We start from the raw sequence: 24,652 nt of genomic DNA, 5'->3' as shown, positions 1-24,652 counted from the left end.
TAAACACATACACACACATACACACACACACACACACACACACACACACACTGCTGCTGGTGTACTTGACAGACCTTTTTAATATTTATTTTTCTTCAAAATGCTACTATTACCATGTCAGAACGCTATAAAGGACTTTTTTAGGAAAAGCACATAAGCACAACAATACCTCTTAATGTATGTCCTCTACAAGTCTTCTGTTGTCCAGTCTTGCACTTTAAATGTCTGTATGAGCACTGTCTATGTACATACTGTCTTAAGTCCATGTATAAGTACTGTCTATGTCTATACTGTCTATGTCCTTACCTAGATTAGTCTATGTCTGTATGGGAAAGCAAGAAATGTAATTTCAAATTCTTTGCATGACCAGTGCATGTAAAGAAATTGACAATAAAACCTACTTGACTTGACTTGACTTGATACATGACTTTAAAAAGAAGAGGAAAAGGCTAACACAGTAACAACAACACAATCATTATTGTACCTTAGCAGCAGCCTGGCGACGCCATCCTATGTACTCCACCCAAAGGTTTTGGCTCCGTCAACAGTCTGCTTTCGCCCAGGCTACGTAAGCAGGACCACTGTCAGCTGTTGCCATGACCCCTGAAAAATATTAAATAGTCACTTTGGAAAAAACACATCAGATAAGTGTAATGTAATGTAATGGGTTCCCAATTCTGGACCCCCTCCCTCCCTGGCCCTGGAACAAGTGACCTGTTTGTATCAACACCCAGAAATTCCTGCAGATTGCACCATGAGTTTGTTTCTAAAACCCTAAAAAAATAGCTCAATAAACTGATACAATGGATTTATATTGGCAGTAGATGGCAGCATAATGCAGTGTGTAAACATGGTCACAGAGTTGTTTCTTCTACAGCAGTGGTCTCCGATTATTGTTCTCCAAGGGCCAAGGGTTTTCCCTTCTTGAAGAGATATGACCCACTGAAATTTTAGTGATAGAAAATCACACACATTTATGTTTTCCTTTGTTCTGACCTCATGGCGGGCCGAATGTTCGCCATGCCCCGGCCGGATTTGGCCCGCGAGCCTTGGTTTGGAGACCAAGGCTCTACAGTAAACACACACACACACACACACACACACACACACACACACACACACACACACACACACACACACACACACACACACTGACACACACACACCATCACACACACACTTGAGGTACGCTGTGAGAGGGCCTCCGCTCTAAAGTACACACACACACACACACACACACACACACACACACACACACACACACACACACACACACACACACACACACACACACACACACACACACACACACACACACACACACACACACACACACTATGTGTCGACTATTCAATTTCCCTCTGACCTTTGCTGTTCATTATGAAGAAACTGACAAAGCTGACTTGACTCGACTTGACTATGGCCGTTGAGCACTCTCTAGCGGTGAACATACTGAACTGCATGAAGCACCAACAAAGTCTGACCCGCTGATCATGTAGCCTACCATCAGATACTTCTGTAGCAGCATGCCACGATAACCAGTGTTTTATGGGGTAATCTAAAATATATTTAATCACATACAGGGCATGTTGAATTCAATTAAATAATGTGCCCACATCCTTAAGTAAATAAGGGTTTCAAAATATCCAAAATAGTAAATATTTCAACAACTATCATCACCGCGTATTTCTGGCCAGAAAAGAATCTACTGGAACCTCACCAGAGTCCGTTCGCGGGCCTCCTGGACCCTTGCAATCGCTTCACTTCACGAGATGGTGGAATGACAGCCAACACAGGAGAAAGAGAACAAGACATGTAGTCAGTTTCACTCACATGTTACCGATAAAGGTGGGTGGCATTGATATCAGCGATATTATGTTAGTGAAGAAGCTGTCCAGGCAATTTAACTAGAATGTCTGTTGCTGCATTATTTATGAAATTGACGGATAGCTAACTACGGCTAACATAGAGGAGATATAAAGATTAGCACAATCCAGCATTAGGCTACGCTGGTCGCTAGCTGATAGTAAGTAGACCTACCTGTTAAAATGGACAAACAATTATGTAGCAAAAGGTGCAATAAAGAAAATGCATTATTCTTAACTTTGTGAGCATATTTTAACGAATCCAGTCACAAGAAAACGTGCAAGTGAACATGTTCGTTACAGTGAGCTAGTAGAGTTGTCCTTTGATTTTTATCTCCTCATGGAACTGAAAATGTGTTGGGACAGGAAGCACATATTTTCCTGATAATTTATGGGTCCTTCTACGAAATGGGTGCCTTTATTATTTACATGGTAGCCTATTTATTATTAACATGGTAGAATTGCGTGATATTTGTTTAAAGGTGCACTGTGTAATATTTTAGTTGTTTATTTAAAGTATAGGCCTACTGCTCATTCACAAATGTTAATTTTTTCATGAACTTCTTACCACCATCCCAGTAATGGCACTTTTCATATATGAATGGCGATCTTCTCCATTGTCTGCCATTTTGAATGTCCAGAAAAAAAAACATTTTAAGATAGAAAATGTACTGTACTTGGGGTCATGCTAGTAAATAGTTTATTATTTTGTGAATATTCATGAAAAGAGGAAATTTGGCAGTAGCCGTTTCAATGAGCAGCATAGTTGTAATGCCTACTAGGTCCACCATATTACATAGTGCACTTTCAGAGTAATGAGTTTTAAAACTTTCCTTTCTGTCTCCAGTGACTGCAGGGTCTGAACTTCACTTGTCTACAGTCATGAGTTCGTCTGATGAGGTTAGTTGCAATCACAATACACTGTAGCATTCAAAATATTGTACGAGATCCCAGGGTTTCCCCCACCACTTTATTGCTAAGGTGGTCACCTTGACAAGAAACACTTAGTACCACGTGGACTAGGTCCCCTGAAAAGATAAAGATTTCATGTTATGAATGTAATTTCTAAAGTTCTAATGTACTTTTAATGCCCCACTACCTTGACTAACTAAATGTCTGCGGTAAACACTGCATCCAATGTAGTTACACATAAAATCTCTCTCTCTCTCTCTCTCTCTCTCTCTCTCTCTCTCTCTCTCTCTCTCTCTCTCTCTCTCTCTCTCTCTCTCTCTCTCTCTCTCTCTCTCTCTCTCACACACACACACACACACACACACACACACACACACACACACACACACACACACACACACACACACACACACAGTCCATTATGCTCAAATATGCACACCGTAACATTACTTGCACTCGTTAGTTACCCACACCAACAATTACTAGCCTACACTCTTATCAGTGCTAAACTGTTTTACCACAAAGGGAGACCCACGATACTTAAGAAAGTTAGCTAAAACAGAATTTGACGGATGCATCATGCATGAGCAAGCTTTTCCCTTTTTGTTTAACTAACATTTGTGTGTGTGTGTGTGTGTGTGTGTGTGTGTGTGTGATCCACCCAGGATTCCCTCCTTGATGAGCTGAGAGAGTACTTCAGTGAATCGGAATGGGCTCGACTGCCCAAATGGGAGAAGGAAGGCTACAGGAACATGAAGAGGACCCACCTGTACTTGATATCCATAGGTAAAGCGCGCACACACACACACACACACACACACACACACACACACACACACACACACACACACACACACACACACACACACACACCGGTACACACCAGTGCTTGACACTAACTTTTTTGCTTACCAGCCATTTTGGCTAATGGTTTTCCTAATTGGGCCTTTTCACTAGCCAAAATTTTCTTAACCACCATAACAGCTATAATGAATTAAATAATAGGCTGTAATAATATAATATAATATAATATAATATAATATAATATAATATAATACTGTAGTGCTTTCTCAACTGACATAATTCACTTAATCATTTGTGTATTTGGTTATATGTTATGCTGTTCGTCATCTCCACTGTTCTGTTCACTTTATAGTCGCGGTCCCTTTAAGAGTTCCGATGACGTTTAATGTTGCCGGCTTTTCTGTCATGCGCGGCGCCATGTTTTTAGTCAGTTACAATAACTTAATAAACGCGACTCACAGAGTCTTAATGTGAGAAGTTGTACGGCTCGTTTCTTCGCCTTAAGGCAACTTCCACACTGGTGACCCCGACGTTTGCTTACTGGACGTATCCAGATCGACATGACCGCCAACGCTGTGTCTCTCAAGCTCCCCGAGTTCTGGGAATCATCTCCTTCAGCCTGGTTCGCTCAAACTGAGGCACAGTTTGCCTTGCGTCAGATAACCGCCGACGAAACGCAATACTACTACGTGGTGTCTGCCCTCGGAAGTTCTACGGCGTCGAGAGTGGTGAGCCTTCTTAAACGTCCTCCTCTGACAAGGAAATATCAAACGCTGAAGGAAAAATTGCTGAAAACTTTCGAACTGTCTGACACTGAGAGGGCAAGTAGGCTTTTCTCTCTTCAAGGGCTCGGCGATAGCAAGCCATCGGAGCTAATGGACCGAATGCTCGATCTGCTTGGCGACAACAAGCCAGATTTCCTTTTTCTCCACCTTTTCCTGCGCCAGCTGCCTGCTCATGTGAGAGCTGCTTTGGCCAACACTGCCAGCACGGATTGCAGAGAACTGGCTGCTGAGGCTGACAAGTGTTTCCTGGCTAGTCAACAACCCTGCGCAGCCGCTCTCCTCCCTGCTGGTGCTGTATCTGAGGTTCTGGAGGATGATCACAATCTCATCGCAGCAGCGGCCCCGCGTCGGCAGCAGTCTTCAGGTTTGTGCTACTACCATGCCAGGTTTGGCTCCAAGGCCAAGCAATGCCGTTCTCCATGCAGCTTCAGTGGAACGGGAAACGCCAAGGCCGGCGCTCACTAGTGGCCGTGAGCGTCGGCCATGCCGGCAGGCTGCTCTTCATCCACGACTCCGTCTCCGGCCGGCGATTCCTCTGCGACACAGGGGCACAGCGGAGTCTACTGCCTGCTTCACAGGTGGACGTGGTAGCGGACACCCACGGCCCCCCCATGGAGGCCGCCAATGGCAGCCCCATCCGTACTTATGGCACAAGGCATGTTGAACTGTGTTTTGGAGGGCAACGCTTTAGCTGGGACTTTGTGACTGCCAAAGTTGCTGTTCCCCTCTTGGGGTCAGATTTTTTGTGTGCATATGGACTTTTGGTCGACGTTAAAAATCAGCGCTTGATCGACGCCGTCACTTTCTGTTCTTACGCATGCATGCTCAGTGACTCTGATACAGTACACCTCTCCAGCCTGCTCTCTGTCACAGACGGTTTCCAGCGTCTGCTCACCGAGTTCCCCACACTCACCCAGCCCACTTTCTCCTCGTCCACAGCCAAGCACGGTGTCGAGCACCACATTGACACCACTGGCCCGCCGGTTTACGCCCGTGCTCGACGCCTCGAGCCGAACAAGCTGGCCGTGGCCAAGACGGAGTTCGAGGCCATGGAGCGCCTGGGGATTGTTAGACGCTCCAACAGTCCTTGGGCCTCACCTCTCCACCTTGTCCCCAAACCGGGGGGGGGCTGGCGTCCCTGCGGTGACTACAGACGGCTCAACGATGCAACAACGCCCGACCGCTACCCAGTGCCACACATCCAGGATTTTTCAGCGCACCTGGCGGGTAAGGTCATTTTTTCGAAGGTGGACCTCATCAGAGGATACCATCAAGTGCCCGTACATCCTCTCGATGTCCCAAAAACAGCTGTGATCACGCCGTTTGGTTTGTTTGAGTTCCTGCGCACACCATTTGGGCTCAAGAACGCTGCTCAAACGTTCCAGCGGCTCATGGACTCAGTGTTACGGGATCTGCCTTTCCTGTTTGTGTACCTGGACGACATCCTGGTGGCCAGTTCATCGCCTGCGGAGCACCTTTCGCACCTTCGCACTCTGTTCGAGCGCCTCACCGAACACGGGCTCATCATCAATCCAGCTAAGTGCGAGTTCGGCCTGTCCACCATAGACTTTCTGGGGCACAGAGTCACGAAGGACGGGGTCGTTCCTCTTCCGTCGAAAGTGGAGGCCATCACCACTTTTCCACGCCCTGTCACCGTCAAAGCCTTACAGGAGTTTCTTGGCATGGTGAATTTCTACCACCGTTTTCTACCCAAGGCCGCCCAAACCATGCAACCCCTGTACGAGGCTCTGAAAGGCGGCAAGCCTAAACACACAGTGAACTGGAGCCCGGACAGGGAAAAGGCTTTTGTGGACGCTAAAGCAGCCCTGGCTAAGGCCGCCATGTTGGCCCACCCCGTCTCCTCTGCCCCTATCGCACTGACCACAGACGCCTCAGACTACGCGGTTGGTGCGGTTTACGAGCAGTGGGTGAGCAATGCTTGGCAGCCTCTCGCCTTTTTCAGCAGGCAGTTACGTCCCAGTGAACGGAAGTATAGCACCTTCGACCGAGAGCTACTCGGGGTGTACCTCGCCATCCGTCACTTTCGTTCACTGCTGGAAGGACGCCAGTTCACTGTTTTTGTGGACCACAAGCCTCTGACCTTCGCAATGTCCAAAGTCGCTCAACCATGGTCTGGCAGGCAACAGCGGCAGCTGACTTACATCTCAGAGTTCACGACGGACATTGCACACCTTTCTGGAAAACACAACCAGGTTTCAGACTGCCTCTCCCGTGCTCTTGTGGGGGCGGTCCACCTTGGCTTGGACTACGGCAGCATAGCAGCAGATCAAGCCACTGACCCGGACGTGCAGGCTTGCCGTTCATCCACTACTGGACTGCAGTTGCGAGAGCTGGCATTCGACGACGCTGGCACCACTCTGCTTTGCGACATCTCGATGGGCTATCCTAGACCTGTTGTGCCTCTGAAGTGGAGGCGGCCTGTTTTTGACGCCATCCATGGCCTCTCACACCCCGGCACCAAGGCCTCACGACGGCTGGTGTCAACAAAGTTTGTGTGGCACGGACTTAAAAAGAATGTGAGGGAATGGGCGAAAGCTTGTATGGGATGCCAACGTGGCAAGGTACACCGCCACACCAAAGCGCCACTGGAACAGTTTCAAGTGCCTGAGCGACGTTTCGACCATGTCAACATCGACCTAGTTGGCCCACTTCCACCCTCGCAGGGGTACACTCACGTTCTCACTATGGTCGACAGGACCACACGGTGGGCTGAGGCTGTTCCTCTGTCGTCCATAACATCAGCTGATGTGGCTAGGGCATTTATTGGCAACTGGGTGTCCCGTTTTGGCACCCCATCGGACATTTCCTCAGACCGTGGTGCTCAGTTCACTTCTGAACTTTGGAACGCTGTCGCAGGGAGCCTGGGAGTTAAACTCCACCGCACCACGGCCTACCACCCCCAGAGCAATGGCCTCTGTGAACGTTTTCACAGGTCAATGAAAGCCTCCCTACGTTCCAGCCTGAAGGACAGTGCCTGGGCTGACAAACTCCCATGGGTCATGCTGGGCATCAGGACTGCACCAAAGGAGGACCTCCAGGCCTCCTCCGCGGAGCTTGTCTATGGTCAGCCATTACGGGTCCCCGGGGAGTTCGTCCCCAGCACAACGACCCCGTGGTCCGCCACACTCCAGCGCTCCAGCCTGTTGGACAATGCCAGACTGTTTGCTCCGCTTCCTACCTCCTGCCATGGTTTACCGACCTCTCACGTCCCCAGTGGTCTTCAGTCCGCCGGCTATGTTTTCATTCGAGTCGACTGCCACCGCGGACCTCTCCGTCCGCCTTATGACGGCCCTTTCCGCGTCTTGGAGGCGGGGGACAAGCACTTTGTGGTAGACATTGGGGGCAAGCCGGAGTGTATTTCTGTAGACCGCCTTAAACCAGCTCACCTAGATCTGGCCAGGCCTGTCGAGTTGGCGCAACCCCCGAGACGGGGACGGCCTCCGACTAGGCCCCCTCTTCCCATCCCTCCTGCCCCTCGGCCATGCCGCAGGGGTGGCCTACTGACAGACACAGAGGGGGCAGTTCCGCCTTCTCTCATTCAGCGGAGCCGCACTGGGCGTTTGATTCGCCCCCCACGCCGTTGATGAACTAATTTATTATTCTTTTTTTTCAGGTTCTCTCTTAATGTGAATTCTGGGGGGGCATGTGTAGTGCTTTCTCAACTGACATAATTCACTTAATCATTTGTGTATTTGGTTATATGTTATGCTGTTCGTCATCTCCACTGTTCTGTTCACTTTATAGTCGCGGTCCCTTTAAGAGTTCCGATGACGTTTAATGTTGCCGGCTTTTCTGTCATGCGCGGCGCCATGTTTTTAGTCAGTTACAATAACTTAATAAACGCGACTCACAGAGTCTTAATGTGAGAAGTTGTACGGCTCGTTTCTTCGCCTTAAGGCAACTTCCACAATATAATATAATATAGGGCCTAATAACAAGAATTGAAGAGTTCAGATGCAAAACCCCCTAACTCCATTTCTGAAGACCTGCCCTTCTATATTTTTAGAGAACCCCGCTGTTGTTTTGGTTTACATTCATGTACTTGATAATACATATAAATAGTTATATTACATAAATAAAATAAAAAAATATGCAATTTTGATAGCTTTGTATTAAATAAAAATGAATTAAGATTATTTTCTGAAATGACACTTAGGGGGTTTTGCATCTGAACTCTTCAATTGTTATCAACTGGTCCATGCAGAGCTATGGAAAGAACAAATGAACTGATCTGAGGAATGGCATTTGCTTTAGCCTATATTGACCAGAAACACCAAGCACAATGCTGTGCAAGGGCACAAATGTAAGGCCTAGGCTACGTGAGAGCAAAATATTTTCGTCTTTGATCTGGAGGGCACTTTTTAAATTGATGCGCAAAGTAGATAGTGCAAAGTCATTGCCAAGTTCACCTGTCCTCGGTCATGGATGTGGAACAACACATCTTCTGGAATATTTTCTTGTAAAAGTATACACTCGAAAGCACACATAGATGACGATTACTGCAGAAGGGGCTACGACTTTCTTTCATTTCGTTTAGAGCTCTAATAGTGAGTTGAGCGCGTTGTTTAAGCCAGGTTTTGATACTCGGGAATAACAGTACAAGAAGCATGGAGGAATATTAAGGTATGAAAACATACAGGCAAATCAGAAAATAATTTAAACCGAACATTGTATTTAATGCCGTATGTGTCCAAGTCTTAACCCTGCGCTTAATCTCGAGGCTTTCACAAGACAGACTGACGTGTTTTCCTCTCGCCTTGGTCATTTTTATGTCCACTACTAAAGGCAGATCGCAAAACAGATTAGTTGAGATGAACTTCGCTACTTTAATTTCATGATACTTTTTTCAGTGTTTCAGAGTTCGCAATCAGATTCCTGTCGTGCCAGAATGTTGACACGTGACACAGGTGCTCATGGGTATTGTAGGCTCCCGACATCGCATTGTATTGCGTTTGTAGCAAAGACAATCCGAGGGAAAAAACCACAATATGCGGTGCCTCGTCATTCAGAACAGTAACGGACCCGCCAGAATGGCTAGTAAACCTTCGGCATCTACTAGCCAAAGCCAAAATCCACCCGCATTTAGCGGGTGTCAGTGTCAAGCCCTGTTACACACCTGTATTTGATATCCATTTTTATGTAGTGTCAATCTTCTGTGCTGCTGGACACCTTCATTTCCCTCAGGATAAATGTTACTCCCCTCTCTCTCTCTCTCTCCCTCTCTCTCCCTCTCTCTCTCTCAGGTCAGCGCTGTCCTACTCCAGCGTTCATGAGCAGGAGGCGTGGGGCCATCAGTCCACTGGGCACGCCCACATGGTATCTGAGTGACTCAGAGGACGGCTGGGAGTCAAGCGAGGAGGAGGAGAGACCGAAGGAGGAGGAGGAGGAGAGAACAACGGAGAAGGAGAGACCAGAGGAGGAGGATGAAGAGAAGGAGACTCCCAGCGAGGAGAGAACGTCACACGGTCACACACACACACCGAGCTTGGAGAAAAGACCAGATGAGGAGGAGGAAGAGAGACACAACATTGAGAGACCATGGCGAGGACACTCACACACACACAACGTGGAGAGACCACCACTAGAGGAGATGTCACCCAACTTGGAGAGAGCTCCGCTAGACCACTCACACACACACACTCCAGACACCAGCGACTCAGAAGATTGGACACCCATCTCGGAGAGACTGTGGCTGAGTCACACACACACACCCAGCTCAGAGAGACCGTCGTCAGGTCACACACACACATTCAGCTCGGAGAGACTGTGGTCCGGTCACACACACTCACTCACTACTGACATCGGCGACTCAGAAGAGTGGACAGCAAGCTTGGAAACATCACCGCCTGATCTCACACACTCGCCCGGCACAGAGAGCTCACACACACACACTCCAGACACCAGCGACTCAGAAGAATGGACACCCATCTCGGAGAGACCATGGCAAGGTCGTGCACACACATGCACACACACACACACGCAGTTACACACACACACACACACACACACACACACACACACACACACACACACACACACACACACACACACACACACACAGGGGGCGTTGGCAGGCTTATGGTGAGGTCAAGAAGACGTTGGCAGGCTTATGATGAGGTCAAGGGGACGTTGTCAGGCTTATGATGAGGTCAGCAGGCTTATGATGAGGTCAAGGGGGCGTTTATTCAAAAAAAGTTGAGAATCACTGTTATAGAGCTACAATATACCGACATAACCAGATGACTGATGATGGCGATGATGATGGTAGCTTCACTTGGACCAGAAGGCAACTTCAGTGGAATACATACATGACTAGAAGAAGATGGTGATGATGACGTTTTAGCCTGTAAATGGCTGGGTGATGATTATGCTGATGATGATGGTGGTGATATTGGTAGTGATGGTGATATTGGTGATGATGGTGATGGTGATGATGATGATGGTGGGGATGGTGATGATGATGGTGGTGGTGATATTGGTGATGTTGATGGTGATATTGATGATGGTGATGATTGATGAAGATGGTGATGATGACGTTTTAGACTGTATATGGCTGGGTGAATGATAATGCTGATGGTGGTGATGGTGATATTGGTGGTGATGGTGATATTGGTGATCGTGATGATGACGTTGGTGATGGTGGTGATGATGATAATGGTGATGGTGGTATTGATGGTGATATTGGTGATGGTGATGATGATGATGATATTGGTGATGATGATGGTGATGATGGTGCTGGTGGTGATGATGGTATTGATGGTGATCTTGAGATTGATGATGATGTCGTGTTTTTCTCTTCCAGCCTCTCTCTCTATTGGGCCTCCTTCTAGCCTTCCTGATGAACACACAGCTGGTCCTGTGAGACACACACCGCCTCAGGTACACACACACACACACACACACACACACACACACACACACACACACACACACACACACACACACACACACACACACACACCACCACCTCAGGTACACACAAACACACACACACACACACAGACAATTTTTTACAAGTGAATGTTAAAAAGACAAAAGAAATGGTGATAGATTTTAGCAAAAAGCCAATGTCCATCTCCCCATCTAACATCAACGGCGAACAGATAGAGAGGGTCACATCATATAAGTACCTAGGGATTGAGATGGACGACAGAATGTCTTTTAATCAATGTGTGTGTTTTTTACACACACACCGCCTCAGGTAAGCTCAGGGCCTCTGTTTTCTTTTAGTCAAATGGCAACTACTGAGAGATAGCTACATACAACTGAACCTTGTGGGACTCACTCACTGCTAGATGGGGATTTGTCATGGTGTTCTCTTCCGCAGGTGTGCAGCACAGAGTCGGGCAGGGAGAGAGATGGACTGGAGAGTTTAGATGGACAGCGAGCCAGAGAGCCAAATGCCACAGCAAAGACATCTGGTAACACAGATGTATTAATACTTATACTGTATGTGTACTGTATGTATTAGGGCTGCACAATATATTGAAAATATATCGCTATCGCGATATCAAGAGTGGCGATATGAGTAACTTATCGCGAAAATGACTTAAATGACCAGTTCAGTCAATTTCAACATGCAGCTGTAATGCTCACACTACCCTGAACTTGTCAGTACCTGAGGTTTTTTTTTCCTTCTTCAGCGGTTTCCGAGATCTTGGTCATTGTAATGGGGGCAGCGCTTTGTTTACATTTCAAGAAAACATTTTTATTTATTCCCAAAAACATCCGAAAGGTTATAAAACATTAGCAGACAACTAGCAAACAGCGGTACCTTTTGGGAAAATATTTGGAGTAGACCTATGTTAATTTTTTTTTAAAAACGTAAAGAATAGCTAGAATAGCTCATATCTCGGAAAAGGCTTAGCCGAAACATGTGGCATCACCGGGTACTGACAAGTCAAGGGTAGCGTGAGCAATACAACAGCATATTGAAATTGACTGAACTGGTCCTTTAATTATCGCTAACAAGTAAAACATTTCTGCGCAGTCCAATCATTTGCTGAATATCAGCAAATGTGCAAGAAGCCCGCCATGAGCAAACCATGCCCCCAACACAGACCGACAAATTAGTGACAAGAAAAACACTCTGTATATTTCTAAATATTGTTTAAATATCGTTATCGAGGTATTGCATGCTGTTATCGCATATCAATTTTTTTCTGATATCAGGCAGCCCTAGTATCTATGTGTGTGTGTGTGTTGTTTTTCTGAGAATGGTGTCTGCACTTAACATCATATCAGTAACGTGCGGTCAAGTTTATAGCTGGTGAGGCACTGACTTTTCCAATATCAGATTTTCAAATATACAGCTACAGTATTAGTAAATATTTGCCAAATAGGCCTACCGATAAGTTTCATATGTCATAGCTTTCTTAACATAAGGTACACATAGGCGGCAGCAAGACTGTTGGGGAAGCTAAAAAAAAAAGAAGAAAAAAAACGTCATCGTAGAAACGGAACATTTCCATGCGCAACTGCAGCACATATCCATTCTGGCTATTATATGTTAAAACGGCTTGCCATATGCTCGTGCCGTGCGCCAATGGAACTCTCAAACGCGACAGGCACACACACGCGCACACACACACACTGAAGGCAGGGGAGGAAGAGGGCTAGTTGCCAGACCATGGACTATTATCTCCCAAAAATGTCTCGAGCAATCAAATCATACACCCGAACATGGGCGGCGCTATTAAGAGGCTAGGGGAAGCTTAGCTTCCCCAAAGTTGTCATAAGAAATAAATAAAAGGAAATGTTTAAACATTTTTTTATATCCAGCGATGGAATGTCGCAGGCACACACAATGAACCAAAACGAGGGTTTCCTGCTGAATGGCCTATCCACCTTGTTAGTAGATCTAGTTTCGTTGCGGCGATGTCATGCTGCGGTCAACCAATCAGGTGTCAGTTCTACTGGCTTCAACAGAGCCAGGCGGCGAGGCGGTCTCGTTGCTTACGAAATGAAATCTGGAATGTTTAATATCTCGATAAAAATGACCTCTGGAATAAATTGGGATTCCACTACATTTCATTTTCAGATCATTCGTTTTTTTTTCACCAGCCATAGGTCACAATGTTGACATTTTCCTCTTGTAGCATTCGTTATTCAACCACACTACAGGTATCTATAAATGGATAGCCTATTTGGCGAATCTAAATGGATATTTTGCCTCTATCTTCAAGTAACAGGAATTAACAAGACAGAATAAGGTAGGAAATCCGTTTTTCCCCCTGATGTGCTCGCCGAAGCACTAAGTTTACTATTTGTTGGCAATGTTGTTGTCAATGTAAGCTTAGTTATCGATGTAGTTGTCTACTTGTCTTCCGTCGAACTAGAACTAGCCATCACTTCAGTTCAAAGCAAATCACCTGTGCTATCCTGTCACCAAGCTAACACCACTTTCAAAAATGCACCCCTTTCCTGAATTCATGGTGGGCTGCCCGGGTGGTTTAGTTACCATATGTAATGTGATGTGTGTAGATTCGCTTGTGTTTGTTGGGCATCTGCGTGTGACTGGAGTGAACAGTGTACAGTGCGAGGCAGCGAGAACAGTGTCTGGCTGCGCAAGCTACTTGTAGAACCTAGTAAGCTAACATTTAGCTCCCCTAGACAAGCTAAATCCAATAGAAATATTAAGCTAGCTACAGCCGTCTGGAAAATGTAGTGAACTACATTACAAGCTACTTCAAATAAAAATTCAAAATTACAGCATATTTGTATTATTTGGGCTGCAAAACCGACATCTGATATGTCTGTTGGATATGATAGCCCCCCATATGATATTTTTTGGCATGGTAATACCAGAGAGAGTTTATGGGTAATACGAGAGAGGAATCTCGCTACTTTTTCCGGGTGGTACTGTCCACTAAGTGGCGCCATCCAGACAGCGCAGAGGAGCGCCAAGGAGCGCAGAGGCTGTTGAAATGAATGGGGTTGCATGGAGCTCAACCACGATGCTGCCATTGCTTTGGGAGAGAATTGGTATCATCGTTTCATTTTATTTTTCCAAAAGGCAGGATAGATTATCCTTTCAAACAGCAGTTAGTTTGAATGTTTAAACTTGCTGGATCTTTGTAAAATACGTCTTTATTGTCAATATGACGTCACGAGTGGCTTCACACACTGCGTTTAGATTGGTCGGCCGGCTGCATTGCTGTGATCACGACGACCTTAACGCAATTTTGTTAGCAAGATGCTAGCGGAGCCTGACTCATAAATGCCAACGCTGTAGGAAATCAGAAGGACATAATTCCCAGGTTATTGTACATTTCATTGAAATCCACATTGGTTTCTCAGAACTTACAGTAATATTGTCAAGTTTCAGCAGACAGCGAGCACAATTGTCAGTTATTAGCGCCAGCCTTATGAGCTCTGCTGTCTCGACAGCGCTCCCTAGGTGAACTGCAGGCACGGGTTTGAGGGCGAGATTCAACACTGTATGTAAACCCACTGTGGGAATACCTATGCTCAATCAGCTGGCTTCTTTGCTCTCCTGTCTCCCCCCGTGTGTGCGCATTTTGCCTTGTCATTAGTTTTGCGAGTTTGATTGCGAGTTTTGATACCGGTCTGATGGAGGTAGAGTGACCTAGCGCATGAAAATGTCAGTCTGGTGTATGATTTGATTGCTCGAGACATTTTTTGCGAGATAATAGTCCATGGTGTGGCAACTAGCCGTCTTCCTCTCCTGCCTTCAGTGTGTGTGTGTGTGCGCGTGTGTGTGCCTGTCGCGTTTGACAGTGGGCACACGAGCATGAAGACCCGTAGTTGCGCATGGAAATGTTCCGTTTTATTTGTTCATCATTTTGTTTCAACATCATCTAATGTCATGATAATATATCAAAAGCCGCGGTTAGGGCCTCGCGTGGCGACTGATTCAGTGCCCCCGGACCCTGATACCACAACAGTTTCTCCGATGACGCCCCTCCCCTTTTTTTTGTTTTTTTTTAAAATATATTTTTTTAGCTTCCCCAAGAGTCTTGCTGTAGCGCCGCCTATGCACCCGAATGTCCACACCTTTGTTTCTATTGACATTTTCATGCGCTATGTCACTCTACCTCCATCAGACCGGTATCAAAACTCGCAATCAAACTCGCAAAACTAATGACGAGGCAAAATGTGCATACACCGGGGGGAGACAGGAGAGCAAAGAAGCCAGCTGATTGACCATAGGTATATTACCATGGCCAAAAATATCATATGGGTCTATCATATCCAACAGACATATCAGATGTCAGTTTTGCAGCCCAAATAATACAAATATGCTGTGATTTTGAATTTCTAGTTGAAGTAGCTTGTGATGATGTAGTTCGCTAAATTTTACAGATGGAGCTAGCTTAATATTTCTATTGGATGTAGCTTGTCTAGTGGAGCTAAATGTTAGCTTACTACTAGGTTCTACAAGTAGCTTGCGCAGCCAGACACTGTTCTCGCTGCCTCGCACTGTACACTGTTCACTCCAGTCACACGCAGATGCCCAACAAACACAAGCGAATCTACACACATCACATTACATATGGTAACTAAACCACCCAGGCAGCCCACCATGAATTCAGGAAAGGTGTGCATTTTTGAAAGTGGTGTTAGCTTGGTGACAGGATAGCACAGGTGCTTTCCTTTTGAAGTGAGGGCTAGTTAGACGGAAGACAAGTAGACAACATCGATAACAACATTGCCACCAAATAGTAAACTTAGTGCTTCGGCGAGCACATCAGGGGGAAGACGGATTTCCTACCTTATTCTGTCCTGTTAATTCCTGTTACTTGAAGCTCTTAGTTTCGTTATGAAATCCACTTCCATGGTAGCAGTCAAAGCTAACCAACACTAATGACACGACCGACCGACTGAACTTCAGATTCGCTATGACGTAACTGCCAGCAAGACTCTCAATGCCAGAATGAGATTGCAGCCAGACTGCTGCTGGCCTCACCACTGTATCTTTCAGTGGGCGTTATGCCAAAGCGTTCAGAGTAAAGAAATGATAATCACACGTAGAAAATAGTAAAAAAAATTATAAGGAAAATGAGGGCACACCATACATATTTCTATTAAGTGTATAAAAACGTTTAATACAATATTACCAGGTTGCATACACAGAACGAGCAAAATGGCGCATGCGCACAAGCTTGTTAACGAGGGATTGCGCAATCCGGCGTGAGGCAAACTAGGAGTTGCCCCAAATTCAGCGTATTGGGAGCAATTTGACATGAAATAGGCAAATATTACGATTTTGGTCACGAAAATGATTGAAAATTATTGAAACTGTTTAACTGCACAAATGGTAGTTATGGTGCAGATGCTCGAAAACAATAGTTATTCTTGTTACTATTATTCATATTTACTGCATCTCATCATTCTCATAGGGTTGGTGAGGCACTGCCTCCCCTGCCGTATTGGAGCGCACGTGCCTGTATCATATAGTGTAATATAACATATTTTGCATCAACAGTTTTCTGTTTTTTGTTTGTTTTTTTTGCGGTATGTGTGTCAGCTGTGTTGAAGAGAGAATGGTTGACGGAGCAGAAAGCCAAGCTGAGAAGCTGCTGGAGGGGAGATAACCTGCGCCGCAAACCCAGAGTCCGCTACTCCGAGGGGGAACGCAGAGATGACGAGGACTTCTGTAAGACACACACACACGCACACACACTCACACACACACACGCACACACACACCCACACACACACACACACACACACACACACACACACACACACACACACACACGCACGCACACACGCACACACACACAACAAGCCCGGAGTCAGCTACAATTGTTCGATCCTCTCTTTCCTGTCTGTAGTCTGTGATAAGTGACAGATTTCTTCATTGATGAGTGCTGTCTGTTCTCTTGCATATTCTCTCTTCGTGTATGAAGACTGCGAGGTAGGGCTGGGCGATATGGGGAAAAAACTATATCACGATATGGATTACTTTATATCACGATAACGATGTATATCACGATATAGCACAATTACATACGTTTTCTCTTTATTTGCTCTTTATTTTTTCATGTTTCATTTTTTATTTAAAATGGATCTTTTTATTCTTGTTTTTACAGTTACATGAACTTATAGTGTGTATTGTGACAACATAAAATGTAATTAATGATATTTCTATCACGATATAAACGATATAGGAGAAAGGTCACGATATACACTTTTATATCACGATAACAATATATATCGTCATATTGCCCAGCCCTACTGCAAGGTGCACTGTGTAGGCTTGTGTCCAGAGTAGGTATTGCACCTACTATGCTGCTCATTGAAACTGTGCTATTGCCAAATGAATATTTTACAGAATATTTACTTGTATGACCAAAGTACAGTAAGTTATGAAGCTAAACATTTCTGGAAATTAAAAATGGTGTACCCTGAAGAAGATCCCCCTTTTCATGTATGAAAAGTGCAATTTTCACAGACATAAATGAACACTTTGAATTTGATGGTGGTGTTAAATATTTGTTACAAAGGTAACACTCGTGAATGGACAGCATAAATTCTGGAAATGAAATTGGAAATATTACACGGTGCACCTTTAAAGATATTTTTTGGGCTTTTTGCCTTTATTTGTGACAGGACAGTTTAGAGACAGGAAGTGAATGGGTATAGAGAGAGAGACGGGGAAGGGTCGGCAAAGGTCCCAGGGCGGAATCAAACCCAGGACGCCAGTGCAGCAGTGCAGTGCCAAGATTTCCCCACGGATGAGTGCTGGTTGTTCTCTGTCTTCCTGTTCGCAGACTGTGAGCAGTGTGGGTCGTTCTTCGTGGATGAGTGCTGGATCCACGGCCCCCCCATCTTCATTCCTGACACCCCAACGCCCGTTGGTGTCCCAGACCGGGCCAGATTCACGGTACCTCCGGGCCTGGAGGTCAGCAAGTCCCACATCCCCAATGCAGGACTGGGGGTGTTCAACAACCGGGGCTATGACATAGCCAGAGGAACTCACTTTGGACCCTACGAGGGAGAAATCGCAGACAAGGACCAGGCCATAGAGAGTGGATACTCCTGGGTGGTAAGACAAGAGAAATACACACACACACACACACACACACACACACACACACACACATACACATACACACACTGAAGGGTGTATTCACTAAGTCGGACATCTGGGAATTTCCCTGTGAATGTCAATATTCTGCCATATGGACATGAGGGAAAACGCGGACGAGGCACCATTGAAAAGATCCAAAAATTGTATACATACTTTTTGTCTCTTTGTCTCTCTGTCTATTTGGCTCTAGAACATAGTGGTGAGGTGAAGCGTTCTTAAACTCCAATGTTTTGGCATTATTCTCACTTTATTTGCACTTTTCACGTGATTGTGGGTGGATTCCAATATGCAGACTTCTGTCCTCCCTTGCTCACTTACCTGCTTGTGACCTCATGATGATGTCACTGACGACAAAAAAATTAATTCAATGGCCATGTCTCAATGTCAAGTGTATGATATGAGCCTAGGAAATGTGCGAGACTAATTAGTCACGCCCGGTGATTGGATACTCAGCAGAGTTCACCAAAGAGTATCCAATCACTGGCCGTGATTTCGAAGGCTGATACACTTGGAAGGGTGCACACTAGATTTTGAGAAATGGCCAATATTTTGCAAAAGCACAATTCTAATGTAATTTCCTTATTTGCAATTGGGATGGTGAATGATGAACAGCCCCCAACAATTGTTGTAGCTTTATTGTTTTCTCCACGGAGGGGGGGCGTCAGCAAAATGCGAGGCCACATGCACAAGTGGAGGATGGGAGTGTGCATTTTGAAATGCATCCACTGTGTGGCCATGAGCACCGCCATTTTAAACATGGAGGGAAAACTTTCAGCTAAAACATAGTGAATACTGTTGGTGCTTGGTGAGATGAGACACGGACACGCGCATGCATGCGCACATACAGTACACATACGCATACACATACGCATACACACACCATGGAGAGTGTATTTCTGGCTGGTGAGATGGAATACAAGGGAAATTCCCAAAGCACAAGCAAAGTAAACACCTAACAGAGTGGATATGTGATATTTTTAGAACTAATTAGGGCTATTTTATTTATTTTAATTGATTTATCTATTTACGTGTAATCTAGGACTATTATTACCTGTACTTTGCGTTTGTGTGTGAGTAGGTGAGCACTTTCTCACGTTAACCCTGTACAATTGGCACCTTCTTGGCAGCCTCCAGAGCTGGTGTGTGAATGTGATAATGTGTATGTGTATTTGAACGCACTTTGAGTAAAATGTATAGTTGTGATATTGTGCTTTATCAATACAGTGTATAGTTGTGATATTGTGCTATATCAATACACCGTATAGTTGTGATATTGTGCTATATCAATACATTGTGATTGTGAATTGTGATTTTGAATGTTGTCACAGATTTCTAAGAGTCATCAAGAAGACGAGTACATAGACGCTAACAGACCCACTCACTCCAACTGGATGAGGTAACTACCCAGGCAACTTGTACCGTCCATGGCGTGGGTGTATCACGACTTTGTGTGGTAACTCGTGCGCTACCCCCTCCCCATATGCAACTGAGCGCCACCCAAACGCCCCCCAAGGGCTGGAAGCAAACGTGCCAATTTGCTAACTGTATCGATTGGGTTCTCTTAATCAGGTATACTGTGTTTGGTTGGTGACGAGAGCTTTGGTTGGTTGTTGTATGTAAACTGTGTAAACTTTGGTTCTGTCTGGCAGGTATGTGAACTGCGCTCGTGGCAGTGAGGAGCAGAATCTGGTGGCGTTTCAGTACAGAGGAGAGATTGTGTATCGCTGCTGTCGACACATTGGCCATGGAGAAGAGCTGCTGGTCTGGTATGGAGACGACTACGCCAGGAAGCTGGAAAACACTTTTGACTTCCTCTGGGACGTCAAGTGCGGCGCCACAGGTGGGTAATATACACTAGATTAGTGGTTCTCAACCTTTTTTTTAACAAATGCCCCCTAATTCTTCTTAATTACTGGGAAAACTGCACTTTTCACAAACTCTGAATCCCATGGCTCTGTGAGGGTGTCTTCCGCTCCACATTCATGTCACATTGGTTTCGACTCATGGCAGGGTTAAGTTTACTGTTTGCCTGTGGAGTAGCAGCCTTACCTTGCTGTGCTGTGCGAGCATGACTTTTGTTGTTTTCCCCTGATCCGCTGACCTCTGGCTGCTGTGATTCATGTGCAGTCCACAAGATAGCTCGGGAGTTAACTCGCCAGCTCGGGAGTTCCGTTCAATATTTCTGGTGAAGTTGACTGCAGAGCATCTTGCCCCACCTTCCCAAGACCAAGCAAATCTCGGCTGATTTTTATTATTATGAAGTGCTACCATTTAAGTAAATGCTAACCGGAAGAATGTTGATGAAATGTCTTAATTTCGAGCCTTGATTTCTAGAGATGCACCGAAATAAAAATTTGTGGCCGAAACTGAATAATAATTACTCACTTGGCCGAATACCGAAACCGAAACCAAATATTACAGTTCAGTTAAAAGTTATCAAAAGTTGGGTTTTTCACTATTTTTAAATATTGCTTGAATCTACGGCTTTCAACAAATGTTTAGACATGTTTTTCAAAGAAAATATATGTTTATTTGAAGTCTTCAAATTAGTTTCATCAATGCCCATTTTCAATTCATTTTCTATTCGGCCACTCAATTTACTTTCGGACGAAAAACTGAAAGTGTGTTTTTTTGCGTTTTCGGTCCAATATTTTTTGTTGCCGAATTTTCTGTGCACCTCTATTGATTTCCTGTTCCCCTCTTGTCTCCAGAGGCGTCTGTGGCATCTCAGGTGTTCTCCTGCTCTCTGTGCCCGTTCTCCTTCACGGCTCAGATTTACCTGCAAAAACACATGAAAAGGAGTCACCCAGACAAGTATGTACGTCTGCTGAGGTCTGGAGAGACCAGATCAGAGACTCTGTTTCCTTCTCCAGGCAACAGAGGGGGAAACCATCACACTCAACAGCCCAGTGCACGGGACACTCAACATTCCACAGTATGGGAGTTCACACCAGACACACAGCCCTCTCCAGAGCAGCGAAGACCACAAACTCAGACAACGCACCAGCACACACACACCGCAGAGAAGAAGGAGCACTGCACTGACTCTGGCAAGAACTTCAGTCAAGAGCAACACGTAAAAGCACACCAGCATACTCCCACAGGAGAGAGACCGTATTACTGCACTCACTGTGGCAAGAGTTTCGCTCAACAGGGATATCTAAGAGTACACCAGCGAATTCACACAGGAGAGAGGCCATATCACTGCACTCAGTGTGGCAAGAGATTCACTCAAAAGGGGTCTTTAAAATTACACCAGCGCATTCACACTGGAGAAAGGCCGTATCACTGCATTTACTGTAAAAAGAGTTTCACTCTACAGGGATATCTAAGAATACATCAGCGCATTCACACAGGAGAGAGGCCATATCACTGCATTCAGTGCAGCAAGAGCTTCATGAGCGCAGGGCATTTAAAACAACACCAGCGCATTCACACAGGAGAGAGGCCGTATCACTGCACTCAGTGTAACAAGAGTTTCACTCAAGGGGTATCTTTAAGATTACACCAGCGCATTCACACAGCAGAAAGGCTGTATCACTGCACTCAATGTAACAACAGTTTCACTCAAGAGAGATCTTTAAGATTACACCAGCGCATTCACACAGGAGAGAGGCTGTATCACTGCACTCAGTGTAACAAGAGTTTCACTCAAGGGGGATCTCTAAGAATACATCAGCGCATTCACACAGGAGAGAGGCTGTATCACTGCACTCAGTGTAACAAGAGTTTCACTCAAGGGGGATCTCTAAGAATACATCAGCGCATTCACACAGGAGAGCGGCCATATCACTGCACTCAGTGTGGCAAGAGCTTCACTAGAAGTAACGATTTACAACGACACCATCGCATACATAACAGAGACCGTATCACTGCACTCAGCGTGGCAAGAGTTTCACTAAAAGGAACGATTAACAACAACACCAGCGCATACACAACGGAGAGAGACCGTATCACAGCACTCAGCGTGGCAAGAGTTTTACACTAGAGGGATCTTTAAAAATACATCAGCGCACTCACAGGAGAGAGGCCATACTCAGTGGGACTGACATTTCCTCATGTTTCGTGGTTGTAAGAAATTTTAGTGCTCTCAAAGTAAAGAGCCCTAATCACTCTTGCTGATCAAGACCAGTGTCTTATTTAGATGTAGATTTGCTGATCAAGACCAGTGTCTTATTTAGATGTAGATGGAAATGGCAATTACGAAAACTTTTTTTTACCTTTGTTTTTTTCCCCCAAATATAACAAGCCAGTAATTGGCAAGAATGTAATGAATCTGTTATTCTGTGTTTTCAGCTACAATAAGGAAGATACCGAATTCCAAAAGTGGACATGCTAAAAAGTGGCAATGTCATGTTATTTATGGTTAAAGTTAAATTTGTTCAATCAGTTTGTAATATTGTATTCATTTGCAATATTGATTAACTTGTCTCTGATCTGAAACTTAAGTAAATGATGGATGTCCGCAACACTGTTAATGCTCCTTAGTCTTTTTTCAAGTGCAATGTGATCTGAAACTTACATGAACTCAGTTAAAAATATAAGTCTTCTGTTCAGTGTTTGAAGCCTTAGGTTGGAGACACTTGGTATTTAGTGAATACAATAAAAATGCTGTCGTTTTCAAAACATTAAATCTGCTAATAAGATGGAACATTGTGCAAAGACAGTATATGAGTCACTAAAGCAGAGAAATGATATTGTTGTAATGAACATATGAACTCATATACAATCTCAAACAATTACCGTAACGAACAACTGTAAGTTAGGACAGGCAGGGTCAGGAAACTGATTACGGTAAGTACCGGCATGATTTTATACAAACATATTTTGTCCTAGACATTATTTCAGCAGCTCAACTGGTAGGTGTTTTCTTCATTGTGTTCCTTTTTGTTATGCTTAATATGTGACGGATCCGGACGGCTGGCTAGTTACTCTTATGATGGAGTTGGAACATAGTAGAGCAGAGGTGGGGAAACTATGTCTCGAGGGCCGTTTACGGCTTTCGGAGGACCTTTACGGCCCTTGGAGAAATTTGAAGTGGCCCCTTGAATGGAAAAGGTTCCCCACCCCTGTAGAGAATGCAATTTGCCATCATTACGTGGCAAGACTGTCCTCCAAAATATAATGCCTTGGCAGCTGTGTATGCTGTGGAGTGCCCTTGAAACCAGAAGTTTACATGCACTGTATGTAATTTATGTAAGGACACAAATTTGTCAAAATAAAATGTCAGAATAATATTAAACAAAAAAAAATGTGTTTGGCGTTTCGAATATGGGGTTTGCGAAAATATTCTCACAAAGGCGGTCACAGCAGACTCTAGAACCCAGTAGACAGTAGAACAGTAGAACCCAGCTGTGCCGTGTCGTGTTGAGCTGAGTGGTGCTGAGTGGTACTGTCAAACCAGCCCGATATGTGTTTCCATTACAAACCATGTTACCCAGGATATGGTTGGAGTTTTTTGGCGTTGTCACATAGCATTATTTACGTGGCTAGTTGACTAGAGGTAAGGTCAACAGATATCTCCCCTATCAAAGTAGGCTATAAAAAGTTTCGTATTTGGATAATACAATAATGATTTCTGTGTTCCATTTTACTATCAAAGTAATACAGTGTCAAACTAAAGAGCAGTCCAACAGAGTTGATTTGGCGGCCATGATTATTTTTTTATTCACCGCTGAGGACAAGCTGACACGGATTCTGGGTAGTTGGCAGCGAAAGACCTCAGCTCGCTTCAGCCGGCTGGCTGGTTTCGAGCTGAGTAGAGCTGTGTCGTGCCCAATCGAAATGCAACAAGTGGTGGCCGAGTCGTGCTGTGTCGAGCGGTAACGGGTAGAAACAAAACGAGCTGTGGGTCCTACTGCGGCGCTAACGGTAGGGCACTCGTCTGCTACACTGCTGACCCCAGGTTCGATTCCGGCCCGGATCCTTTGCCGACCCTTTCCCCTCTCTCTCTCCCAAGCAATCTTACACAGTGCACCTTTAAGGTCAGTATACATGTAATGTACTGTAAGCACACACAGTTAAAGTACATGTTGATACATGTAGGCCTACATCAAAAAAGACACTGTGAAGTAAAGAGAATTCATTTTCTTTTAAATAAAATGATGAGCTATCATGCTTGCTGGCAAGCAAAGCTAGTTTGGTGAATTCTGATATTCATTCATCTTCAACGACTTGTAAATAGATGTATTGCTGTTTTTACATAG

The 24,652-nt window shown here is 45.0% G+C and overlaps 1 protein-coding gene across 1 annotated transcript; it reads left to right on the top strand.

The window, feature by feature from the left end:
* The first annotated feature begins 1,747 nt into the window (after positions 1-1,747).
* LOC134438579 (histone-lysine N-methyltransferase PRDM9-like) lies at positions 1,748-23,634 on the top strand. Its single transcript, XM_063188172.1, has 11 exons — positions 1,748-1,848; positions 2,713-2,765; positions 3,443-3,563; positions 9,631-10,335; positions 11,190-11,266; positions 11,715-11,808; positions 16,878-17,006; positions 18,127-18,401; positions 19,775-19,842; positions 20,096-20,286; positions 21,158-23,634. The coding sequence occupies exons 2-11, from the start codon at positions 2,748-2,750 to the stop codon at positions 22,432-22,434; spliced, it is 2,955 nt and encodes a 984-aa protein (XP_063044242.1). The 5' UTR covers positions 1,748-1,848; positions 2,713-2,747; the 3' UTR covers positions 22,435-23,634.
* Positions 23,635-24,652: the final 1,018 nt, after the last annotated feature.

This window comes from Engraulis encrasicolus, chromosome 22 (assembly GCF_034702125.1).
Source record: "Engraulis encrasicolus isolate BLACKSEA-1 chromosome 22, IST_EnEncr_1.0, whole genome shotgun sequence".
Lineage (NCBI taxonomy): Eukaryota > Metazoa > Chordata > Actinopteri > Clupeiformes > Engraulidae > Engraulis > Engraulis encrasicolus.
Note: the sequence above shows the minus strand (reverse complement) of the source record. Positions and strands in the feature narration are given on the sequence as shown.